Source organism: Salvelinus sp. IW2-2015, linkage group LG8, assembly GCF_002910315.2.
Source record: "Salvelinus sp. IW2-2015 linkage group LG8, ASM291031v2, whole genome shotgun sequence".
NCBI lineage: Eukaryota > Metazoa > Chordata > Actinopteri > Salmoniformes > Salmonidae > Salvelinus > Salvelinus sp. IW2-2015.
In genome coordinates, this window is record NC_036848.1 from 20546075 (window position 1) to 20568574 (window position 22500).

The window sequence follows — 22500 nt, forward strand, 5'->3', positions numbered from 1 at the left end:
GAAAGCCATCCTCTCTTGGGAATGCTGCTTTTTAGTTAGTTTCGCAACAGTATCAAAAAGAAATTTTGGATTGTTCTTATTTTCCTCGATTAAGTTGGAAAAGTTAGGATGAGCGAGCAGCGGAGTGAGGCTCTTCGGTACTGCACATACTGTCTTTCCAAGCTAGGCGGAAGACTTCCAGTTGGTGTGGCGCCATTTTCCGTTCCAATTTCCTGGAAGCTTGCTTCAAAGCTCGCGGTATTTTCTGTATACCAGGGAGCTAATTTCTTATGACAAATGTTTTCGTTTTAAGGGTGCAACTGCATCTAGGGTATTGCGCAAGGTTAAATTGAGTTCCTCAGTTAAGGTGGTTAACTGATTTTGTCCTCTGACGTCCTTGGGTAGGCAGAAGGAGTCTGGAAGGCATCAAGGAATTTTTGTGTTTCTGAGAATTTATAGCACGACTTTTGATGCTCCTTGGTTGGGGTCTGAGCAGATTATTTGTTGCGATTGCAAACGTAATAAAATGGTGGTCCGATAGTCCAGGATATGTGGAAAAACATTAAGATCTACAACATTTATTCCATGGACAAAACTAGGTCCAGAGTATGACTGTGCAGTGAGTAGGTCCAGAGACATGTGGACAAAACCCACTGAGTCGATAATGGCTCCAAAGACTTTTGGAGTGGGTCTGTGGACTTCTCCATGTGAATATTAAAATCACCAAAAATTAGAATATGATCTGCTATGACTACAAGGTCTGATAGAATTCAGGAAACTCAGAGAGGAACGCTGTATATGGCCCAGGAGGCCTGTAAACAGTAGCTATAAAAAGTGATTGAGTAGGCTGCATAGATTTCATGACTAGAAGCTCAAAAGACGAAAACGCCATTTTTTTTTTGTAAATTGAAATTTGCTATCGTAAATGTTAGCAACACCTCCGCCTTTGCGGGATGCACGGGGGATATGGTCACTAGTGTAACCAGGAGTGAGGCCTCATTTAACACAGTAAATTCATCAGGCTTAAGCCATGTTTCAGTCAGGCCAATCACATCAAGATTATGATCAGTGATTAGTTCATTGACTATGACTGCCTTTGAAGGAGGGATCTAACATTAAGTAACCCTATTTTGAGATGTGAGGTATCACGATCTCTTTCAATGATGCAGAATGGAGGAGGTCTATCCTAATAAGATTGCTAAGGCGAACACCGCCATGTTTAGTTTTGCCCAACCTAGTCGAGCACAGACACAGTTCTCAAGTGGGATGGCTGAGCTGACTACACTGACTGTGCTATTGGCAGACTCCACTAAGCTGGCAGTTGGCTAACAGCCTGCTGCCTGGCCTGCACCCTATTTCATTGTGGGGCTAGAGGAGTTAGAGCCCTGTCTATGTTGTAGATAAGATGAGAGCACCCCTCAGCTAGGATGGAGTCCGTCACTCCTCAGCAGTCAGGCTTGGTCCTTTGTGGGTGAGTCCCAGAAAGAGAGGCCAATTATCTACAAATTCTATCTTTTGGGAGGGCAGAAAACAGTTTTCAACCAGCGATTGAGTGCTGAGACTCTGCTGTAGAGCTCGTCACTCCCCCTAACTGGGAGGGGGCCAGAGACAATTACTCGATGCCGACACATCTTTCTAGCTGATTTACACGCTGAAGCTATGTTGCACTTGTGACCTCTGACTGTTTCATCCTAACATCGTTGGTGCCGACGTGGATAACAATATCTCTATACTCTCTACACTCGCCAGATTTAGCTTTAGCCAGCACCATCTTTAGATTAGCCTTAACGTCGGTAGCCCTGCCCCCTGGTAAACAGTGTATGATCGCTGGGTGATTCGCTTTAAGTCTAATACTGCGGGTAATGGAATCGCCAATGACTAGGGTTTTCAATTTGTACAGCTAAATGGTGGAGCCTCGCGTCTCAGACCCCGTAACGGAGGAGTAGAGACAAGAGAAGACTCAGACTCAACTCCGACTCGCTACATAATGGGGAGAACCGGTTTGAAAGTTTCTGTCGGCTGAATAAGCGACACCGGTTGAGCATTCCTACAGCGTTTCCCTCCAGAAGCCATGAGAAAGTTGTCCGGCTGCGGGGACTGTGCGGGGATTTATACTACTATCTGTACTTACTGGTGGCACAGACGCTGTTTCTTCCTTTCCTACACTGAAATTACCCTTGCCAACGATTGCGTCTGACTGAAGCTGGGCTTGTAGCACAGCTATTCTCGCCGTAAGGCGATCGTTCTCCTGTATATTATGAGTACAGCGACTGCAATTAGAAGACATCATGTTTATGTTACTACTTAGCTTCGGCTGTTGAAGGTGTTGACGAACCATGTCCAGATAAAGCGTCCGGAGTGAAAAAGTTGAATGAGGGAAAAAAGTTGCGATGGAAAAAAAACTAAAAATATAAACGGTAATTAAAAACAAAAACAAAACAAAAAAACGTAAAGTTGTCAGCTAGCAAGTAAAGTTGGCAGCAAAACGCACAGCAACACGTCTGCAGATTCAACAGGAAGTGACGCAATCCAAGATTTAGCCTCAGGAAGTGCGATGGAACAGAGCTCCCTCTCATGTGAACGCGCATGGTCAGAGCATGGTCAGCTCATGGCAGACTTTACTCATTGCCGTCTCCTTCGGCCCCACTTTACAGTAGAAGCATCAGACAAGGTTCTACAGACTGTTGACATCTAGTGGAAGCCGTAGGAAGTGCATACTGACCCATATCCCACTGTGTATTCGATAGGCGATGAGTTGAAAGGTTTTTGCCTGCCATATGAGTTCTGTTATACTCACAGACATCATTCAAACAGTTTTAGAAACTTCAGAGTGTTTTCTATCCAATACTAATAATAATATGCATATACGCTGCCGCCCAGCATTATGCGATGGAGAATGAGGATACAAATGCTACAATGCTAGTTGGGGCGGCAGGTAGCCTGGCAGGTAGAAGCGTTGGGCCAGAAACCTAAAGGTTGCTGGATCAAATCCCAGAGCCAACAAGGTAAAACATCTGTCGTTCTGCACCTGAACAAGGCAGTTAACCCACTGTACCCCAGGCGCTGATGAAGTACATGTCGATTAAGGCTCCTCCCCGCAGATTCTGAGAAGTTGGGTTAAATGTGGAAGACACATTTCAGTTGAATGCCTTCAGTTGTACAACTGACTAGGTATCCCCTTTTAGTTGGCGTGTAATGTGTGCCAGCATTGACTTCATTGAATAGAGCTAATGAATATTCATGTCCACAGAAGGTCCGATGTTATGAAGAAAGTTATGCTAATGCTACAATGCTAGCTGTAGTGGAATGTGTGCTAGCGGTGACTACATTGAATAGGGCTCAAGAGAATCTCCATAGCCATAGACGTTCCGGGAGAATATGCTATGATGAATGAGGATGCTATTGCTACAATGCTAGTTATAGTGGAGTGTGTGCTAGCATTTACTACATTGAATAGGGTTTACCATACCATGGTCTCAGAAGGTCCAATTAGCACCTGGGAATGCAGATGCTAATCCTACACTGTTAGTTGGAGTGGAATGTGTACTAGCATTGACTACATTATATGAATCAAGAGAAACTCTATGGTCTCAAAAGGTCCAATTAGCACATGTTATATGTGGGAATCAAGATGCTGATTCTACAGTGCTAGTTGAAGTAAAATGTTGTGCTTGTGTTGGCTACAGAAAACAAGTTCAACAGCATGTTTTATTGAGAATGCTAATGCTATAATGCTAGTCCCTGGTTGATGAGCTCTCTCTGGCTCACCCCTTGTGCGTATTTCATCATCACATTGCTATGTCTAATTAGGTCAGAAAGATCCACACACACATACAGTACCCATAGCAACCGATTGTGCTGGTGTGGTGGCTCGTTGGTGTGTGTGAATTGGCGTGTGTGTGTTTAAGGAAGAGCCATGGTTTCCATGGCCGAGCAGCCGCACACAAGGCTAAGATCACCATAAGCAATGCCAAGCCCTGGCTGGAGTGATGTAAAGCTCGCCACCATTGGTCTCTGGAACAGTGGAAACGCGTTCTCTGGAGTGATGAATCACGCTTCACCATCTGGCAGTCAGACGGACGAATCTGGGTTTGGCATATGCCAGGAGAACGCTACCTTCCCCAATGCATAGTGCCAACTGTAAAGTTTGGTGGATGTGGAATAATGGTCTAGGGCTGTTTTTCATGGTTTGGGTTAGGCCGCTTAGTTCCAGTGAAGGGAAATCTTAACGCTACAGCATAAAATGACATTCTAGACTATTCTGTGCTTCCAACTTTGTGACGACAGTTTGGGGAAGGCCCTTTCCTGTTTCAGCATGACAATTAAAAAATATATATACATATTTTTTATTTATTTAACCTTTATTTAACCAGGTAAGCCAGTTGAGAACAAGTTCTCATTTAGAACTGCGACCTGGCCAAGATAAAGCAAAGCAGTGCAATACAAACAACAACACAGAGTTACACATGGAATAAACAAACATATAGTCAATAATACAATAGAAAACGATATATATACACAGTGTGTGCAAATGAGGTAGGATTAGGGTGGTAAGGCAATAAATAGGCCGTAGTGGCGTTGTAATTACAATTTAGCAATAAAACACTGGAGTGATAGATGTGCAGAAGATGAACGTGTAAGTAGAGATACAGGGGTGCAAAGGAGCAATATACAGTATATATATTTTTTAAACAATATGGGGATGAGGTAGTTGGATGGGATATTTACAGATGGGCTATGTACAGGTGCAGTGATCTGTGAGCTGCTCTGACAGCTGATGCTTAAAGTTAGTGAGGGAGATATGAGTCTCCAGCTTCAGGGATTTTTGCAATTCGTTCCAGTCATTGGCAGCAGAGAACTGGAAGGAAAGACGACCAAAGGAGGAATAGGCTTTGGGGGTGACCAGTGAAATATACCTGCTGGAGAGCGTGCTATGGTGACCAGTGAGCTGAGATAATGTGGGGCTTTACCTAGCAAATACTTATAGATGACATGGAGCCAGTGGGTTTGGCGACGAATATGAAGCGACGGCCAGCCAACGAGAGCATACAATGCCCCCATACAATGGCATACAATGCCCCCATGCACAAAGCGAGGTCCATACAGAAATGGTTTGTCGAGATTGGTGTGGAAGAACTTGACTGGCCTGCACAGAGCCCTGACCTCAAGCCAATCGGACACCTTAGGGATGAATTGGAACACTAACTGCAAGCCAGGCCCAATCGCCCTACATCAGTACCTGACCTCACTAATGGTGTTCGGGCTGAATGGAAGGCCCCACAGCAATGTTCCAACATCTAGATGTTCGACGAGCACATACTTTTGACAATGTAGTGTATCTTTAACTCTAGAAAAGGACCTGTAAGTATGCATTTCACTGTTAGTCTACACCTGTTGTCTACAAAGCATGTAATAAATAACATTTGATTTAAATCCCTTCAGATCTACTGAAGTGCATACTACTGCTTCGGAAGGAGGGGCTAAATAAGGGTCAATTTGGAACTCATACCACCCTAGATCTGTAGCTGGAAAACAGATTTAAAGATTTGACTTGATGTATATACAAACTTGTTAATGTAAGACTAACCCTTGATCGTGATTTACACAGATTGTACCACGAAGATGTAATCCACCCCATTTCTATTTGGATAAAGCTACAACTGGCATTCTTTGGAAGTTGGGGATAATCCTCTCACTGAAGTGTTTTGTGATGACATGGCTTTGTCATTGTAGATTTTGTTTCCCATCTCCCTATGGTTGCCTGGGGTATTAACCCACCCTTTATCATGGGGTTAAATTAAGGTTAGTTGTCTTGTTTTGTGAAACACTTTTCACCATTGTTCAAATGGATGGGATATGATAGGCCCCGAGCTCAACAACAAAATGGCGTTTAAAAAAAAAACTGTACAGAGTATGTCACCAAACCACGTTGATGAGAAACAATAAGGTCAACACCTCCGATACAGAATTACTTTAATATTCAAAATGAACCCGCAGTGCACTTTATCTCTATCTGCAATTGTTTGAATTAGAGCTTTAGTTGAGAGAGGTACTGCAAGTATAGGTGCACACCTTGAATACAGCATTTTATATTCTGACTGAACTCACAGCGTGGTTGCCTCTATTTACAATGGATTGAATATTGAATTAGTCTAGACTCTAGAGAGAGGTTCTGGATGTGTCTGTATGTTTTGTGGTTGAGAGAGCTTCTCTGACAGACTCTGACTGTCCTTCAGCCTCACTCCCCTTCTCTCCGAGGGTGCTAGCTGTCTCCACAGCCCGCCTGTCAGCCACCAGCTACCCACCATGATGGAGGGAGGCTCCATGGGACATCTGCTCAGCTAGACGTGCCCAAACTGTTTGGGAAATGAAACATGAAGGAGAAACTCCATTGGTCTATTGTTTTTCTTAGTTGGTGATGGCATACAAGGCTGTGACGATTTGGAATGATAGGAACATTTTCACAGAAATGTTTATTACCAGTATCGTATGGTGTTTCAACTTCACTTACAGTATGTTACATAGAGATATACTATTGGATGATCTGTGTCCATTACAAATATCAATACAGGCCAGGGTTTGAGGAGAAAGAAGGAAATGGATACCCTAATGTGTAAAAACAGTGAAAGTGTGAAGACAGTAGAGCTGCAAACATGTAAAACAAAGGGGAAAATACCATCATTATCAACCCAATACTTGACTTACAGTACCAGTCAAAAGTTTGGACACACCTACTCATTCAAGGGTTTTTCTTTATTTTTACTATTGTCTATATAGTAGAATAATAGTGAAGACATCAAAACTATGAAATAACACATATGGAATCACAGTAATAACCCAAAAAGTGTTAAACATGTCAAAATATATTTTAGATTCTTCAAAGTAGCCACCCTTTGCCTTGATGACAGCTTTGCACACTCTTGGCATTCTCTCAACCAGCTTCACCTGGAATGATTTTCCAACAGTCTTGAAGGAGTTCCCACATATACTGAGCACTTGTTGGCTGCTTTTCCTTCACTCTGCAGTCCAACTCATCCCAAACCATCTCAATTGGGTTGAGGTCGGGTGATTGTGGAGGCCAGGTCATCTGATGCAGCACTCCAGCCTGGATGTGTGTTGGGTCATTGTCCTGTTGAAAAACAAATGATAGTCCCACTAAGCGCAAACCAGATGGGATGGCCTATCGAATGCCAAGAGTGTGGTACTGTATGGGGTCAGGTATGTGGTCAGTATAAGATTATATCATCCCGTCTATAACGATTTTTATGCTACATGAGTACTGTCATGTTGTTTACGCTTTATGCATTGTACATTCAAAGATGAACCTCTGACATTTGTTATTGAAAATGTAATATTTGTGTGACTCCCAAGATTGCTTATGACTTATTACATTAGGTTGGCTTTGAATTTCTCTCTCTTGATTGAAGTGTTCCGTTCCAACCAAAGGGAATTCCAAGAGGGTTCTGTAGCATTCATTATCAATGGAGCGTGTCAATCCATTTATTGAGTTTGTTTTGCTTTGAATGTTTCTAAATGAGCTAGGGAATGTGTGTTTAATATATACTTGACGGATTCATTTGTTCTAAAGGTGGTATCCTATGACGGTGCCGCGTTGAAAGTCCCTGGGCTCTTCAGTAAGACCATTCTACTGCCAATGTTTGTCTATGGAGATTGCATGGCTGTGTGCTTGATTTTATACACCTGTCAGCAATGGGTGTGGCTGAAATAGCCAAATCCACAAATTTTAAGGAGTGTCTACATCATTTTGTCTATATATAGTGTATGTGTTTGATGGTAGAACGGTATCAATTTATGGTAAAGCTGGTGGTATGGTATGGTGTGGTTATTCCTAACTATCCCAGAAAGATACAAGTCTTTTCTAAAACCATAATGCATGAAAATGCTTCTCGCATGCAATGTTGAGTACCCTTCTTTGAGTCAGAACATGCAATAAACATGCATCACGAAGGACGAATCAAATCCATTCCACTCTGTGAAGATGTTTTCTGTATCCTGTATATTTCCATTCTACCCAACGCATCGGTCTAACAACTTACCATACTGAGCAATAAACGGCATTCTCTCATCGCCTCGCATCGCCCGCAGCGCATGTTGAGCGGAGCTTAAATCAGAAAAAAATTCAAATGATCTTATTTTAATGGGCATCGGAGAAACAGTCAACCTTAAAACTGAGTCATAATGACCCTACAGTAATCATGACTTGCAGTGTATTCTGAGGAAAAACGTTTGCTCGATTTTCTATCTTCACAAAGCCCCCCCATCTCACCTTCATAAACACCAAAGAAGACTCGAGGCTGTAATCTTTTCCAAAGGTACTTCAACAAAGTAATGAGTAAAGGGTCTGAATATTTATGTAAAATGTGATATTTCAGTTTATTTTTAATACATTTGCAAAACTTTCTAAAAACCTGTGTTTGCTTTCTAATTTTGGGGTATTGTGTGTAGATTGGTACGAAACAAAAGAAGATGTATAATCATGGTGGTAATATAACTTATATATACAGTGCCTTCAGAAATTATTCAGACCCCTTGACCTTTTCCACATTTTATTAGGTTACAGCCTTTTTCTAAAGATGTTTTTTTTTTTTAAATGTCCCTCATTAATGGCCTGCAGCATACCACCCTGCATTCCACTGCTGGCTTGCTTCTTCTGAAGCTAAGCAGGGTTGGTCCTGGTCAGTCCCTGGATGGGAGACCAGATGCTGCTGGAAGTGGTGTTGGAGGGCCAGTAGAAAGCACCCTTTCTTCTGGTCTAAAAAAGAAATATCCCAGGGCAGTGATTGGGGACATTGTCCTGTGTAGGGTGCTGTCTTTTGGATGGGACGTTAAATGGGTTTCCTGACTCTTTTTGGTCACTAAAGATCCCATGGCACTTATTGTAAGAGTTGGCGTGTTAATTAACCCTGGTGTCTTGGCTAAATTCCCAATCTGGCCCTCATACCATCACGGTCACCTAATCATCCCCAGTTTACAATTCATCCCCACTCCTATTCCCCAGGTCTTTGCTTTAAATGAGAATGTGTTCTCAGTCAACTTACCTGGTAAAATAAGGGTAAAAAAAAATACAAAAAATCTACACACAAAATAATGTCAAAGCAAAAACATGATTTTATACATTTTTGTATAAGTACTTTGTTGTACTTTGTTGAAGCTCCTTTGGCAGCGATTACAGCCTTGAGTCTTCTTAGGTATGACACTACAAGCTTGGCACACCTGTATTTGGGAGTTTCTCCCATTATTCTCTGCAGATCCTCTCAAGCTCTGTCAGGTTGGATGGGGAGCTTTGCTGCACAGCTATTTTCAGGTCTCTCCAGAGATGTTAGATCGGGTTCAATTCCGGGCTCTGGCTGGGCCACTCAAGGACACTCAGAAACTTGTCCCGAAGCCACTCCTGCATTGTCTTGGCTGTGTGCTTAGGGTTGTTGTCCTGTTGTGAGGTGAACCTTCACCCCAGTCTGAGGTCCTGAGCGCTCTGGAGCAGATTTTCATTAAAGATATCTCTGTACTTTGCTCCATTCATCTTTCCCTCGATCCTGACTAGTCTCCGAGTCCCTGCCGCTGAAAACCTTCCCACAGCATGATGCTGCCACCACCATGCTTCACCGTAGGGATGGTGCCAGGATTCTTCCAGAAGTGACGCTTGATATTCAGGCCAAAGAGTTCGATTTTGGTTTCATCAAACCAGAGAATCTTGTTTCTCATGGTCTGTGAGTCTTTATGTGCCTTTTGGCAAACTCCAAGCGTGCTGACATGTGCCTTTTACTAAGGAGTGGTTTCTGTCTGGCCACTCTACCATAAAGGCCTGATTGGTGGAGTGCTGCAGATATGGTTGTCCTTCTGGAAGGTTCTTCCATCTCCACAGAGGAACTCTAGAGCTCTGTCAGACTGACCATTGGGTTCTTGGTCACCTCCCTGACCAAAACCCTTCTCCCCCGATTGCTCAGTTTGGCCAGGCGGCCAGCTCTGGGAAGAGTCTTGGTGGTTTCAAACTTTTTCCATTTAAGAATGACGGAGGCTACTGTGTTCTTGGGGACCTTCAATGCTGCAGAAATGTTTTGGTACTCTTCCCCAGATCTGTGCCTCGACACAATCATGTCTCAGAGCTCTACGGACAATTCCTTTGACCTCATGGCTTGGTTTTAAATCTGACATGTACTGTCAAATGTGGGACCTTATATAGACAGATGTGTGCCTTTCCTAATCATGTCCATTCAATTGAATTTACCACAGGTGGTCTCCAATCAAGTTGTAGAAACATCTCAAGGATGATCAATGGAAACAGGATGCACCTGAGCTCAATTTCGAGTCTCATAGCAAAGGTTCTGAATACTTATGTAAATAAGGTATTTCTGTTATTTAATTTTAATAAATGTGCAAAAATGTGTAAAAACCTGTTTTTATTTTTCATTATTGGGTATTGTGTGTGTGTATTTGCTGGAGATGTTTTTTTTTATGTAATACATTTTAGAATAAGGCTGCAACGTATAGAAATGTGGAAAATGTCGAAGGGTCTAAATACTTTCCGAATGCACTGTATCTATTTGCATGAATTTAAAACACTATAAGGATCCCTATTCTCCGATGTACTATGGCAAATCCTAAGTGTGTCCTATCCTGGGTCAGCTTCATTAGAACACACCATAGGAAAATGTTTTTGTGACAGAAAACAAAGACAATCATTTCTTATTGGAGATGTTCAGATTGTGTCTTCTCGTTTCACTCAGTTCAGAGTTGTTTTGTCAGTTTTGTGCCTAATGAACATGACCCTCTTGTCTGTCCAGGTCTGACCACACTGCAGGTGGTGCTGGACACGGCTGCAGAAAGGAAGTGGCAGGTGACCGCCATCAACGTGGGCAACCTGAAGGACGAGAGGAAAGACGAAGCCTACCGCTCCCTCTTCCAGGACCTGGAGAACAAGAAGGAGAGACGGGTAATCCTGGACTGTGAACAGGACAAAGTCAAAGACATTATGGAACAGGTAAACATACAAACTCAGTCCTCTGGTAGTTTGTGTGGGCCCTGATGTTAGAGCAGTGTTATATTGAACAGCTATTCTGCTATGACTGAGCTTATGATGACGGCAATGATGAGTGTGTGTAATGCAGCAATTGAGATCTTGTTGGTGTGTGTTTGCCTGTGTGGGTGAGTGTCATCCTTGCCTGCAAACATTTCACACCTACCCCCCAAGTGGACTGCCTTGCAACAATCCCCTTAATTGTTAAATTAGACTGCAACAAAAGTGGAATTAAAGGCCACAGAGATTTACATAAACGGGTTATTTATAAATCATCCCTGGCCCGTGGGAGAGTACATCGATTAGTTTTTAAGGCAAGCAGATGTGTGTTTCACAAAACACTGAAATCAATGCGTATTCCCCTCGCTGCTGCATGCTAAAGGTTTTATCTGAGAAAAACATAATCAAACCCGGTCACAGTTTTCTGCCAAAGGAAGTCACGTACAATGCATTTTTATTCAAATTATTATTTACATTTCTTTATGTAACTGACTTTCTAAGTGGAGGTGTCACTCATGTGGTGGGATTAGCTGCAGGTGTGTCATTTGAGGTAGTTAGTGGAATGGCTTTTGAGGTAATTACTGAAATGGGCTTCCTGTTTTGGTTTGTTACTGACAAGTGATAGCACTGGCAGGTGGCAGGTGTTCGTGACTGTAAATAAAGCCTATAAGAATAACACTCATGACTACTGTAGCATACGGAATATGATTACTTGGAGACTGTCTTGTTTGGTTTCCATGTCATTATGGTTTCATATATGATCTGTTCTGTTTACCTATCTGATCTTGTCCCCAGGTTATCACCATTGGCAGACATGTGAAAGGCTACCACTACATCATTGCAAATTTGGTGAGTTTTCACAACTCAGCCGTGGAATTGGAATCTCAGGGAGAACATAGTGACTAAAATAATTTATTAAGCTAACTGCATAGCGATGAGACATTGAGAAGCCAGAGTGATTGTCTTCCAATTTAATCTCTTATGTATTGCCCAATAAGTTAGCTTTGGGTAATAATTCTATTCCCGTTTTGTCTTTCAGCTGACATTTGTATGACAGCAAACATTTCCATTTCATGTCTGTGCTTGGATTCCCTTGTTTTAATTTCAGGGTTTTGTGGATGGGGACCTTTCCAAAATCCAATATGGAGGAGCCAACGTCTCAGGTTTCCAGATTGTGGATTTCGATGACCCGTTGGTTTCCAAATTTGACCAGAGGTGGGAGGCTCTGGAGGAGAAGGAGTACCCTGGTGCCGACAGTAAGATTAGGGTGAGTAGACATCCACATGGGTGTTTAGTTGAGAGGCACTCAGCGAGCACTTCTCCATCCCCGGGAGCTGTGACGTGGCTGCGGCTTCAAAATGTTTTGCCCCTATTCTCCCTCACACGTACTGTGCGTGTGCAGACCCAGGCACACAGCCGCTTGCACACACACAGACAAGCACACTAACGTCCTCACAACCCCTCTCAGAAACACACTAACTCTTCCTTCTCCTCCCTTGTGTCGCCATTTCATCCCCACACACTTACACACCCTTCCCCTTCTGTTCTATTGCAGTACACGTCTGCGTTGACCTACGACGCGGTGCAGGTGATGACGGAGGCCTTCCGCTACCTGCACAAGCAGCGCATTGACATCGCCAGAAAGGGCAACAACGGTGACTGTCTGGCTAACCCCGCCGTGCCCTGGGCGCAGGGAGTGGAGATTGAACGAGCGCTCAAACAGGTGACCGCATGGGGTTGCCGTGGTAACGGCTGGCTGGCTCTACCACAGACACAGAGACTGAAGTATAAGGACAGACAAAAACATACACACACACACACACACATTCTCCCCTGAGCTAGCATTGACAATAGTCTTCCCACACACTCTCAGGATTTCTACCCTGAGCATTGGCTTCAAAGCTTTGACGAGGCAATGTGAATCCAGATCTGTGTGGGAAAAGTAAATTGGTCTATGACTGAGGTATTTAATGGTGGCGTCTTGCCATTCTGCCGCTGTGGTTTTGTGTCCTTCTAGGTTCGTGTGGACGGTCTCACAGGGAATATTCAGTTCGATCAACATGGCAAACGAGTAAACTACTCTGTTAATATCATGGAGCTGAAGAATAATGGTCCTGTGAAGGTATGCTAGTGTTTCTGAATATGAATATGGCTAGAACATGTCTCAATAGATCAAGGTTGCATAATATATCAGACAGTCTTAAATGTGTTGGTCTGCGATGGAACAAGACAACAGCACATCAGCACTGAACCCCCACAAAAAAACAAGAAGAAATGAGAGTTCTTAACATGTGGCTGTGTAGATGCTTCAGTCAGTTCCTTTTCAGTCGTTCATTCGTTATGACATACTATGGGAAGTCAACGACCAATCCTATTCACCTGAAGAGAACTGAAATCACGCCCAACGGGCCAATGGATGCCGAGCCCACCCTCCGAAGCCCCGCTTTACTGGCTACAATACCAGGGCTGTCATCCATTTTCAAAATTCTTCGCTCTTCAGCTCGCCTGAAGGAAGAACATTTCACGCAATTTACTAACTTTTCAGTCACACAAAGTCTCCGAGATTCAGATCTGACTTAGGTGCCTGTTAGTGGGTCCCCCGAGGTGTTGCGAGTTTTGGGTCTTGATCGGTTTTTGTGTTTGCTAAAAACGAACTACTTTCTGCTCTGCTTGTCTAGCTAATGTTTCCTTACTTGGTTAGGATTTGTGTTTGCTAAAACCCCACTACTTTCTGCTCTGCTTGTGTAGCCAGTGCCTCCTTACTTGAGTAAGATGGTCAGTGGTAAGAGTAAGTTCAAAAAGGCTAACTAGCTGAATTTCAACCTCAGACCAAGCCCTAGGGCATGTGGTTTCATAATGAAAATTACTAGAGCCGACCAAAAACAATTGTTATGTTCTTTCGACCAATCGATTGGTTAAACTTTTCAAACGTGTATTTTCCATATATAGACTCATCTTATGTGTTTTAATCAAATCAACTACATTCAGTGAGCACGTCTGATGCTTTAAGTACACTGTTTGATTAAATAATTAAGACACAAATGACTAAAGGGAGTCCGACCGCATTTGATTTGATTGTGCCTGGTTGGGCTCAGACTTGCTGCGCTGTGTTAAAAAAAATGACAGCGAGTGACTGTGTGAAGAGCATCAATTGTCTCGCTCTTTTCCCTGCTGCAGTGACCACCACAGAACTTCAAGTGTTTATCGCGCTGTCCTTGTTGCTGAAGCTGCAACATAATTACATCCAATTCTGACTGAAAAGTTCTGTTACCGATATCCCTAGTTTGTTTAGGAAAAACATTCCCTATTCCCTCAACCCTAGCTCTCTTTACGTGACACATGTATGCATTGCATGCACGTGACCAATATAGAACCATAGAATATCATAATCCCATCAGTAAATTGGTTTTAACAAACTCAGAACACTAACACATCTGACAGCAAAATGTATGCAGAGGACGTGACAAATAAACTTGAAACGGGGGAATTTTTACTGGTTGCTCAGGAGGTCAAGGGGATGTCAAGTTGTGGAAAATACTGGAGATCAAGAAAAATAAAGTAAGAAGCAGGCACTGTGTGCATATTATGTTTGCCAAACAGGTGCTGTTAGATTACAATCTAATTTCTCTAACGGTTTGGAACAATGTAAACAACACTAAATCAATGAAGTGTACTAGAGAGTCTGTAATTATTATTTAAAACATTTTGTGAAGCCTTTATTACAGCAACGACCAAAAGCAGTCGCATTCATTTGTGAAAGCAATTTCCAAAATTGAACGGTTTATTTATTGTTTACGCTAATTATTCAAGGGTCGAGTTGTTATTTTATTTAAAAACTAAAATGCTTAATTGCATTTCAAATCAGGAATGACTCGTATGCTGTGTGATGACATCAATGAATGAATGAATAATTGATTGATACAGTACTGTAGCTTATATATAAGTATTGAAATATAGGCCTAAGTAAGTTATGTATTAAGACTAAACAGGATGTGCTCTAAGCCTACAGCACGATGGTGGTTATACAAGGCTGCTATACTAAGCCTACTAATAATAATGCTATTACGTATTGTTATAATAATGATGATCATAACAATAATAGTAATAATAAATATAAGGAGATCAAGAAAAAATTGAGCTATTATTATCATAAATATATTTTTTCTGGCAATTTGGAACAGTGTAAACCACTAAATAAATGAGAAATAATACAAGAGAGGCTGTTCTAACGAGAGAAAAAAGTGTAAAGCCTTTTTAATTTTTTTTTTAATGGTTTATCTGACATGTGGTTGGTGCTCACAGAGGCTTGGTGCTGACGGAATCAGTAGGCTATTAAACAAACAGTCAAAGGCAACAGAAGCAGGATCTGTTTTATTTCTGTAGATGTGTATGGATGACTTATAAAGCCTGGCACATTTAACAGTTAGACTATTGATTATAGGCCTAATTAAGTTGGGGAATCCGCTCTCCTCACTTTTCTTAGACAATCTAGGCAATGACTGTTTTCTCATCTCCTAACTCCGCTGCTGCCTCCACCACATTGTTCTCAACACCAATATGCTGGTTAACATGACCTTTATGCACATAGCAACATGGTCTAGGAAAAGGCGCTCAGTGTCTTTTCACTTATGCTTGTGGTTGTTGGGTCTGATGGGCTCTATGATAGCTGTGGTGCCTCTGGGACTTCTGTCGATGTGTCTGTTTCAGCGCTGGATTGCTACGTGTCTGGACGCATCTCGCCACTGCCATTGTTTGCTCAGGGTTTCCCCGACGTTGCTAGCGCTGAGGCTTTCCTTCCGATGTTGGAGGGCAAGCATGAGTTGGTAAGGTCCGACAACAGGACAGCGGTGGCGTACATCGATAGGCAGGTGGGGGGACGGTCTCTCACCTAAACCTGGCCTGTTATCTGCTTATATAAAGCAGTGAGAATTTATTGTCGCTCCGGGCGAAGTATCTTCCCAGATCTCTCAACGTGGTTGCAGATCTACTTTCCAGGGGAGGCTTATCTCTACGGAATGGAGACTGCACCCCTCGGTGGTGGCCCAGATATGGGACCTGTTCGGCAGGGTCGACGTAGATCTTACGCATCGCAAGAAAACTGTCATTGTCGTCTGTTCTTCTCAGTGAGGGATCTGGGTGCTCGGTTGGGAATGGATGCTTTGGTCTATCATTGGCCTTGGACCCTGCTCTATGTGTTCCTCTGGTAGACTGGATTCAGGCCACTGTGGAGAGGGTCCATTAGGAGGGTCTGGTGGCTCCCCGTTGGACCAGACAACCCTGGTTCCCGGGTAGATCATCTGCCTGTTGGGGGACCCCTAGAGGGTTCTGTGTCATCGGGGTCTATTGTCCCAGGCGCACAGGACAATTTGACACGGAGATATGGAACTGTGGGTTTGGCCCCTGAAAGGTTGAATTTGACGACTAGGGGTTTACGCTCAAACGTGATTATAACTATACAGTCAGCGCATGATAAATGGAACCTGAGTTTACAAATAATTAAATATATAAAATAAGAATATATTTGTTTGGTTAACAGTTATGCAACACCAAATTCCTGATATTCTTATGGCTGGGTCTGGGAGCAGGTGTTAGGCAGTGCACATGTTGCGTATTTATCCTCGTTTCCACAGTTTCCCTGCGGGTTTGAGCCTTGGACTGCCATGGTTCATCGATGGGACTGTGCGCGAATGCGCATTATCAAGACACAACAGATGCCCTGTTGTTTTGGACTTGCGGTTCCTTGTGTGAGTTCTGGCATTCCAGACTCCTTGGGTCTCTGTGTGAGACATTTTGGAACTGGTTTGGACTGGGGTCGATGTTAGGCAGTTTCCTGTGGCTTTGAGCCTTGGACTGCCGTGGCAGTGCGCCGGTACACCGTTTCCAGGTTACTGCCGGTTTTCTGTGGGTTTGAGCTTCAGGCTGCTGTGGTTCGTTTACTCTGGTCAATCCTATGCAGTGCGTATCTGCGCTTTACCAAGTCATGACAGGGGTTCTGTTATTTTGGACTTGCGGTTCTTTGTACTAGTATGGACATTTCAGGCTCGCAAGGTAAGTGAGCTGGTGAAACCTGTGTGTGCTGTGGCTGCCGTGGACCTTCTAGTTTGGTACCCTCTGAGCAGGCTTGGGGCGTGATTGTATGTCCCCATAGAATGTTATACAGGGTGATCGACTGAAAGAGAAGGTACAGTTAGGAATATAAATACTGTTTCCTGAAGGAGGGAACGAGGTACAACATATTTTGGCCCTGCACCGTCAGGGGGTTTGAGCTCGCTGAAGAGCAGTACGGAATTGAGGAAATGTATGCGAGCCCCGATATTATAGCCAGGAAGGCTTCCAAGGGTGGGCTCGGCCTCCATTGACCTGTTGGGTGTGATTTCAGATTACTTTCAGATTGGCGTGATTTAAGACTCCCCATAGTATGTTATACCTCGTTTGCTCCTTCAGGGAACAATAGTTATATTCATAACTGTATGTTTACACTCATCTGAAACAACAACGCTGTCTACCGTCTCATGACATTATGGAATTGCTCATTCACTATTCATTATTTTCTCCACAGATTGGATATTGGAACGAAGTTGACAAAATGGCTGTCACAAAATCAGACGTGTTTCCGAATGACACAACAGGAATGGAAAACAAAACTGTCATTGTGACCACAATCTTGGTAATGAGTTATCATTGACTCTATTCATACCAACTGACTCTTTAATTCACAACAATTGAATTGAAAATCAATACTTAGCAATTGTTAGTCCATAGAATCATGTTTTTATAGTATTACTGCGTCCATATTGACACTGATGTGGTTCTAATATGGACACTGTACATACACAAACAAACCCATAGTAGTCTATGCCTATTTATGAGCTGTTCATTCATTCAGTGAAAAGCCTCTAAATGTATACAGCTAGCATGTATACCATGATGTAAAGGCTAAAGGCACGCCTACTGGACTGAACAATATTTTTGCTTTTCTCCCTCAGGAAGCCCCATATGTAATGCTCAAGAAGAATGCTGACCTTTTTTTAGACAATGAAAGATACGAGGGCTATTGTGTAGATCTGGCTGCTGAAATAGCCAAGCACTGCGGCTTCAAATACCAGCTGAAAATTGTGGGGGATGGAAAATATGGCGCCCGAGACGCTGAGACCAAGATCTGGAACGGAATGGTGGGAGAGCTTGTCTATGGGGTAAGAAAAGAGATGCATGGACCTTGTAACGTTGATCAAATCCAATAACTTGCTGTATACGAACATCCCCAGTAGTTCCCTTTAAACACTACTAATGCCCACCCGGTTTCCCTAGAACAACAACATCAGCTCTTTATAACATCAAGGTCTTTCTCTCTCTCCTCCCCCAGAAAGCCGATATAGCTGTGGCACCGTTGACCATCACCCTCGTCCGAGAAGAAGTAATAGACTTCTCCAAGCCCTTTATGTCACTGGGTATTTCCATCATGATCAAGAAGCCCCAAAAGTCAAAACCTGGGGTCTTCTCCTTCCTGGACCCCCTGGCCTACGAAATCTGGATGTGTATCGTGTTTGCCTACATCGGTGTGAGCGTTGTGCTCTTCCTGGTCAGTCGATTCAGCCCATATGAGTGGCACACAGAGGAGTACGAGGATGGCCAGATCCAGACTAATGAGTCTACCAACGAGTTTGGGATATTCAACAGTCTCTGGTTCTCCCTCGGCGCCTTCATGAGACAGGGCTGTGACATCTCGCCTAGGTGGGTTTCAAACTGCCTCCTGGTTGTATGTTGTTAGGCTGGCTCAGTGTGACTTACTAGGATTCGTACACTGATATTCTTGGTGAATTTCGCAACTCATGCTACAATGAGGATCTAATCATCCCCAGCTTCCATTTGGCCCCCCTCTTCTCCCCTGTAGCTATTCCCCAGGTTGTTGTTTTAAATGGTATTGTATTCTCAATAATCTTACAGTGTAATATAAGGAGATAAAGATATACAGTGCATTCGGAAAGTATACAGACACCTTCACTTTTTCCACATTTTGTTACGTTACAGCCTTATTCCAAAATGGATTAAATAATTTCCCCCCTCATCAATCTACACACAATACCCCATAATGACAAAGGAAAAACAGGTTTTTAGACATTTTTGTTAATTTATTCAAATGAATTAAAATGAATATCATATCACAGACCCTTTACTCAGTACTTTGTTAAAGCACCTTTGGCAGAGATTACAGCCTTGAGTCTTCTTGGGTATTATGTTACAAGCTTGGCACACCTGTATGTGGGGAGTTTCTCCCATCCTTCTCTGCAGATCCTCTCAAGCTCTGTCAGGTTGGATGGGGAGCGTCGCTGCACAGCTATTTTCAGCTCTCTCCAGAAATGTTAGATCGGGTTCAACTCCGTGCTCTGGCTGGGCCACTCAAGAACACTCAGAGACTTGTCCCGGAGCCACTCCTGCGTTGTCTTGGCTGTGTGCTTAGGGTCATTGACCTGGAAGGTGAGCCTTCACCCCAGTCTGAGGTCCTGAGCATTCTGGAGCAGGTTTTCATCAAGGATCTCTCTGTACTTTGCTCCGTTCATCTTTCCCTCGATCTTGACTAGTCTCCCAGTCCCTGCCGCTGAAAAACATCCCCACAGCATGATGCTGCCACCACCATGCTTCACCATAGGGATGGTGCCAGGTTTCCTCCAGACGTGACGCTTGGCATTTAGGCTAAAAGAGTTCAATTTTGGTTTCATCAGACCAGAGAATCTTATTTCTCATGATCTTGTATAGGCAGGTGTGTGCCTTTCCAAATCATGTTCAATCAGATGAATTTACCACAGGTGGACTCCAATCAAGTTGTAGAAACCTCTCAAGGATGATCAATGGAAACATGATGCACCTGCGCTCAATTTTGAGTTTCATAGCAAAGGGTCTGAATACTTATGTAAATAAGGTATTTCTGTTTTTTATTTTTAAGAGTTTAGCAAAAATGTCTAAAAACCTGTTTTCGCTTTGTCATTATGGGGTATTGTGTGTAGATTTAATCAATTTTAGAATAAGGCTGTAACGTAACAAAATGTGGAAAAAGTGAAAGGGTTTGAATACTTTCCGAATGCACTGTATACTGAACCAAAATATAAACGCAACAGTTTCAAAGATTTTACTGCGTTACAGTTCATATAAGGAAATAAGTTAATTGAAATAAATTCATTCGGCCCAGATCTATGGATTTCACATGACTGTGAAACCAGTTGGACGTACTGCCAAATTCTCCAAAATGACATTGGAGGCGGTTTATGGTAGAGAAATTAACATTAAATGATCTGGCAACAGCTCTGGTGGACATTCCTGCAGTCAGCATGCCAATTGCACACTCCTTCAAAACTTGAGACATCTATGGCATTGTGTTGTTTGACAAAACTGAACGTTTTAGAGTGGCCTTTTATTTATTTTATTGTCCCCAGCACAAGCTGCACCTGTGTAATGATCATGCTGTTTAATCAGCTTCTTGATATACCACACCTGTCAGGTGGATGGATTATCTTGGCAAAGGAGACATGCTCACTAACAGGGATGTAAATACATTTGTGCTGAATATTTGAGAGAAATAAGCTTTTGTGCATATGGAAAATTTAAAGGATATTTTTTTACTGCTCATGAAACATGGGACCAACACTTCACATGTTGCGTTTATATTTTTATTCAGTGTACATTAACGTAGGACATGACACCTGTATCTTTTCAATTCTCTGTTGAGTGATATAAAAAAGCTAGTATTTTATACATATTGGTATCATCCTGATATGATCCCTTCCATTTAATACACATCCTGTACACTCCTGGCAGTCCTTGTGCCCCTTGACGTACAGTTTATTATGTAAGCAGACGTGCCATGTCTTGAAATATCATAGTCCCAGCTGTAATTAATTCAGTGTCATATTAGTGCTGGGTGTATAGTGATTTAATGAAGTGCGAATGCAGCCGATTATGTTAAGCAGGCTCCCACTTTGCACAAGAGAGGGGACCGTCAGTCACATGAATTCCTGGGAGACTTGTCATCAAGACATCAGCTATTACCCACCGCGTCCCTTTACACATGATTGGGCCTTGATGTTGTTTAAAGGAAGAGCTAAATCTGTATATTTGCTCCAGGGTGCTCAGTTTTCCTTGCTATGTCATTACCGGAGATGTCTATGGTCATACCATTTCTTTATGCGCACTCAATCAGCTATGAGTTTAATGTACAGTTGAAATCGGAAGTTTACATACACTTAGGTTGGAGTCATTAAACTTGCTTATCAACCACTCCACAAATTTCTTGTTAACAAACTATAGTTTTGGCAAGTCGGTTAGGGCATCTACTTTGTGCATGACACAAGTCATTTTTCCAACAATTGTTTACAGACAGATTATTCCACTTATCATTCACTGTATCACAATTCCAGTGGGTCAGAAGTTTACATACACTAAGTTGACTGTGCCTTTAAACAGCTTGGAAAATTCCAGAAAATGATATCATGGCTTTAGAAACTTCTGATAGGCTAATTGACATAATTTGAGTCAATTGGAGGTGTACCTGTGGATGTATTTCAAGGCCTACCTTCAAACTCCGTGACTCTTTGCTTGACATCATGGTAAAATCAAAAGAAATCTGCCAAGAGCTCATAAAAAAATTGTAGACCTCCACAAGTCTGGTTCATCCTTGGGAGCAATTTCCAAATGCATGAAGCTACCACGTTCATCTGTACAAACAATAGTACGCAAGTATAAACACCATGGGATCACCCAGCCGTCATACCGCTCAGGAAGGAGAGCATCTCCTTGAGATGAATGTACTTTGGTGCGAAAAGTGCAAATCAATCCCAGAACAACAGCAAAGGACCTTGTGAAGATGCTGGATGAAACGGGTACAAAGTATATATATCCACAGTAAAACGATTCCTGTATCGACATACCCTTAAAGGCCACTCAGCAAGGAAGAAGTCTCTACTCCAAAACCAGAATAAAAAAGTCAGACTACGGTTTGCAAGTGCACATGGGAGTACTTTTTGGAGAAATGTCCTCTGGTCTGATGAAACAAAAATAGAACTGTTTGGCCATAATGACCATGGTTATGTTTGGAGGAAAAGGGGGAGGCTTGCAAGCCGAAGAACACCATCCCAACCGTGAAGCACAGGGGTGGCAGCATTAGTTGTGGGGGTGCTTTGCTGCAGGAGGGACTGGTGCACTTCACTGAATAGATTGCATCATGAAGATGGAAAATTGTGGTTATATTGAAGCAACATCTCAAGACATCAATCAGGAAGTTAAAGCTTGTTCGCAAATGGGTCTTCCAAATGGACAATGACCCCAAGCATACTTCCAAAGTTGTGGCAAAATCGCTAAAGGACAACAAAGTCAAGGTATTGGAGTGGCCATCACAAAGCCCTGAACTCAATCCCATAGATCATTTGTGGGCAGAACTGAAAAAGTGTGTGCGAGCAAGGAGGCCTACATCCTGGCTCAGTTACACCAGTTCTGTC

The 22500-nt window shown here is 42.8% G+C and overlaps 1 protein-coding gene across 7 annotated transcripts in view; it reads left to right on the top strand.

Annotated features, from left to right (window-relative positions):
• LOC111967582 (glutamate receptor 2) overlaps positions 1 to 22500 on the top strand; it is an 86452-nt gene that overhangs the window by 56058 nt on the left and 7894 nt on the right. For all 7 annotated transcript variants that reach the window (XM_023992709.2, XM_023992710.2, XM_023992713.2 and 4 more), the window contains exons 4-11: positions 10782 to 10978; positions 11810 to 11863; positions 12123 to 12281; positions 12570 to 12737; positions 13032 to 13136; positions 17574 to 17681; positions 18001 to 18207; positions 18378 to 18745. In XM_023992709.2, coding sequence (XP_023848477.1) covers positions 10782 to 10978; positions 11810 to 11863; positions 12123 to 12281; positions 12570 to 12737; positions 13032 to 13136; positions 17574 to 17681; positions 18001 to 18207; positions 18378 to 18745 — 1366 coding nt within the window. The remainder of the gene's footprint in view (positions 1 to 10781; positions 10979 to 11809; positions 11864 to 12122; positions 12282 to 12569; positions 12738 to 13031; positions 13137 to 17573; positions 17682 to 18000; positions 18208 to 18377; positions 18746 to 22500) is intronic.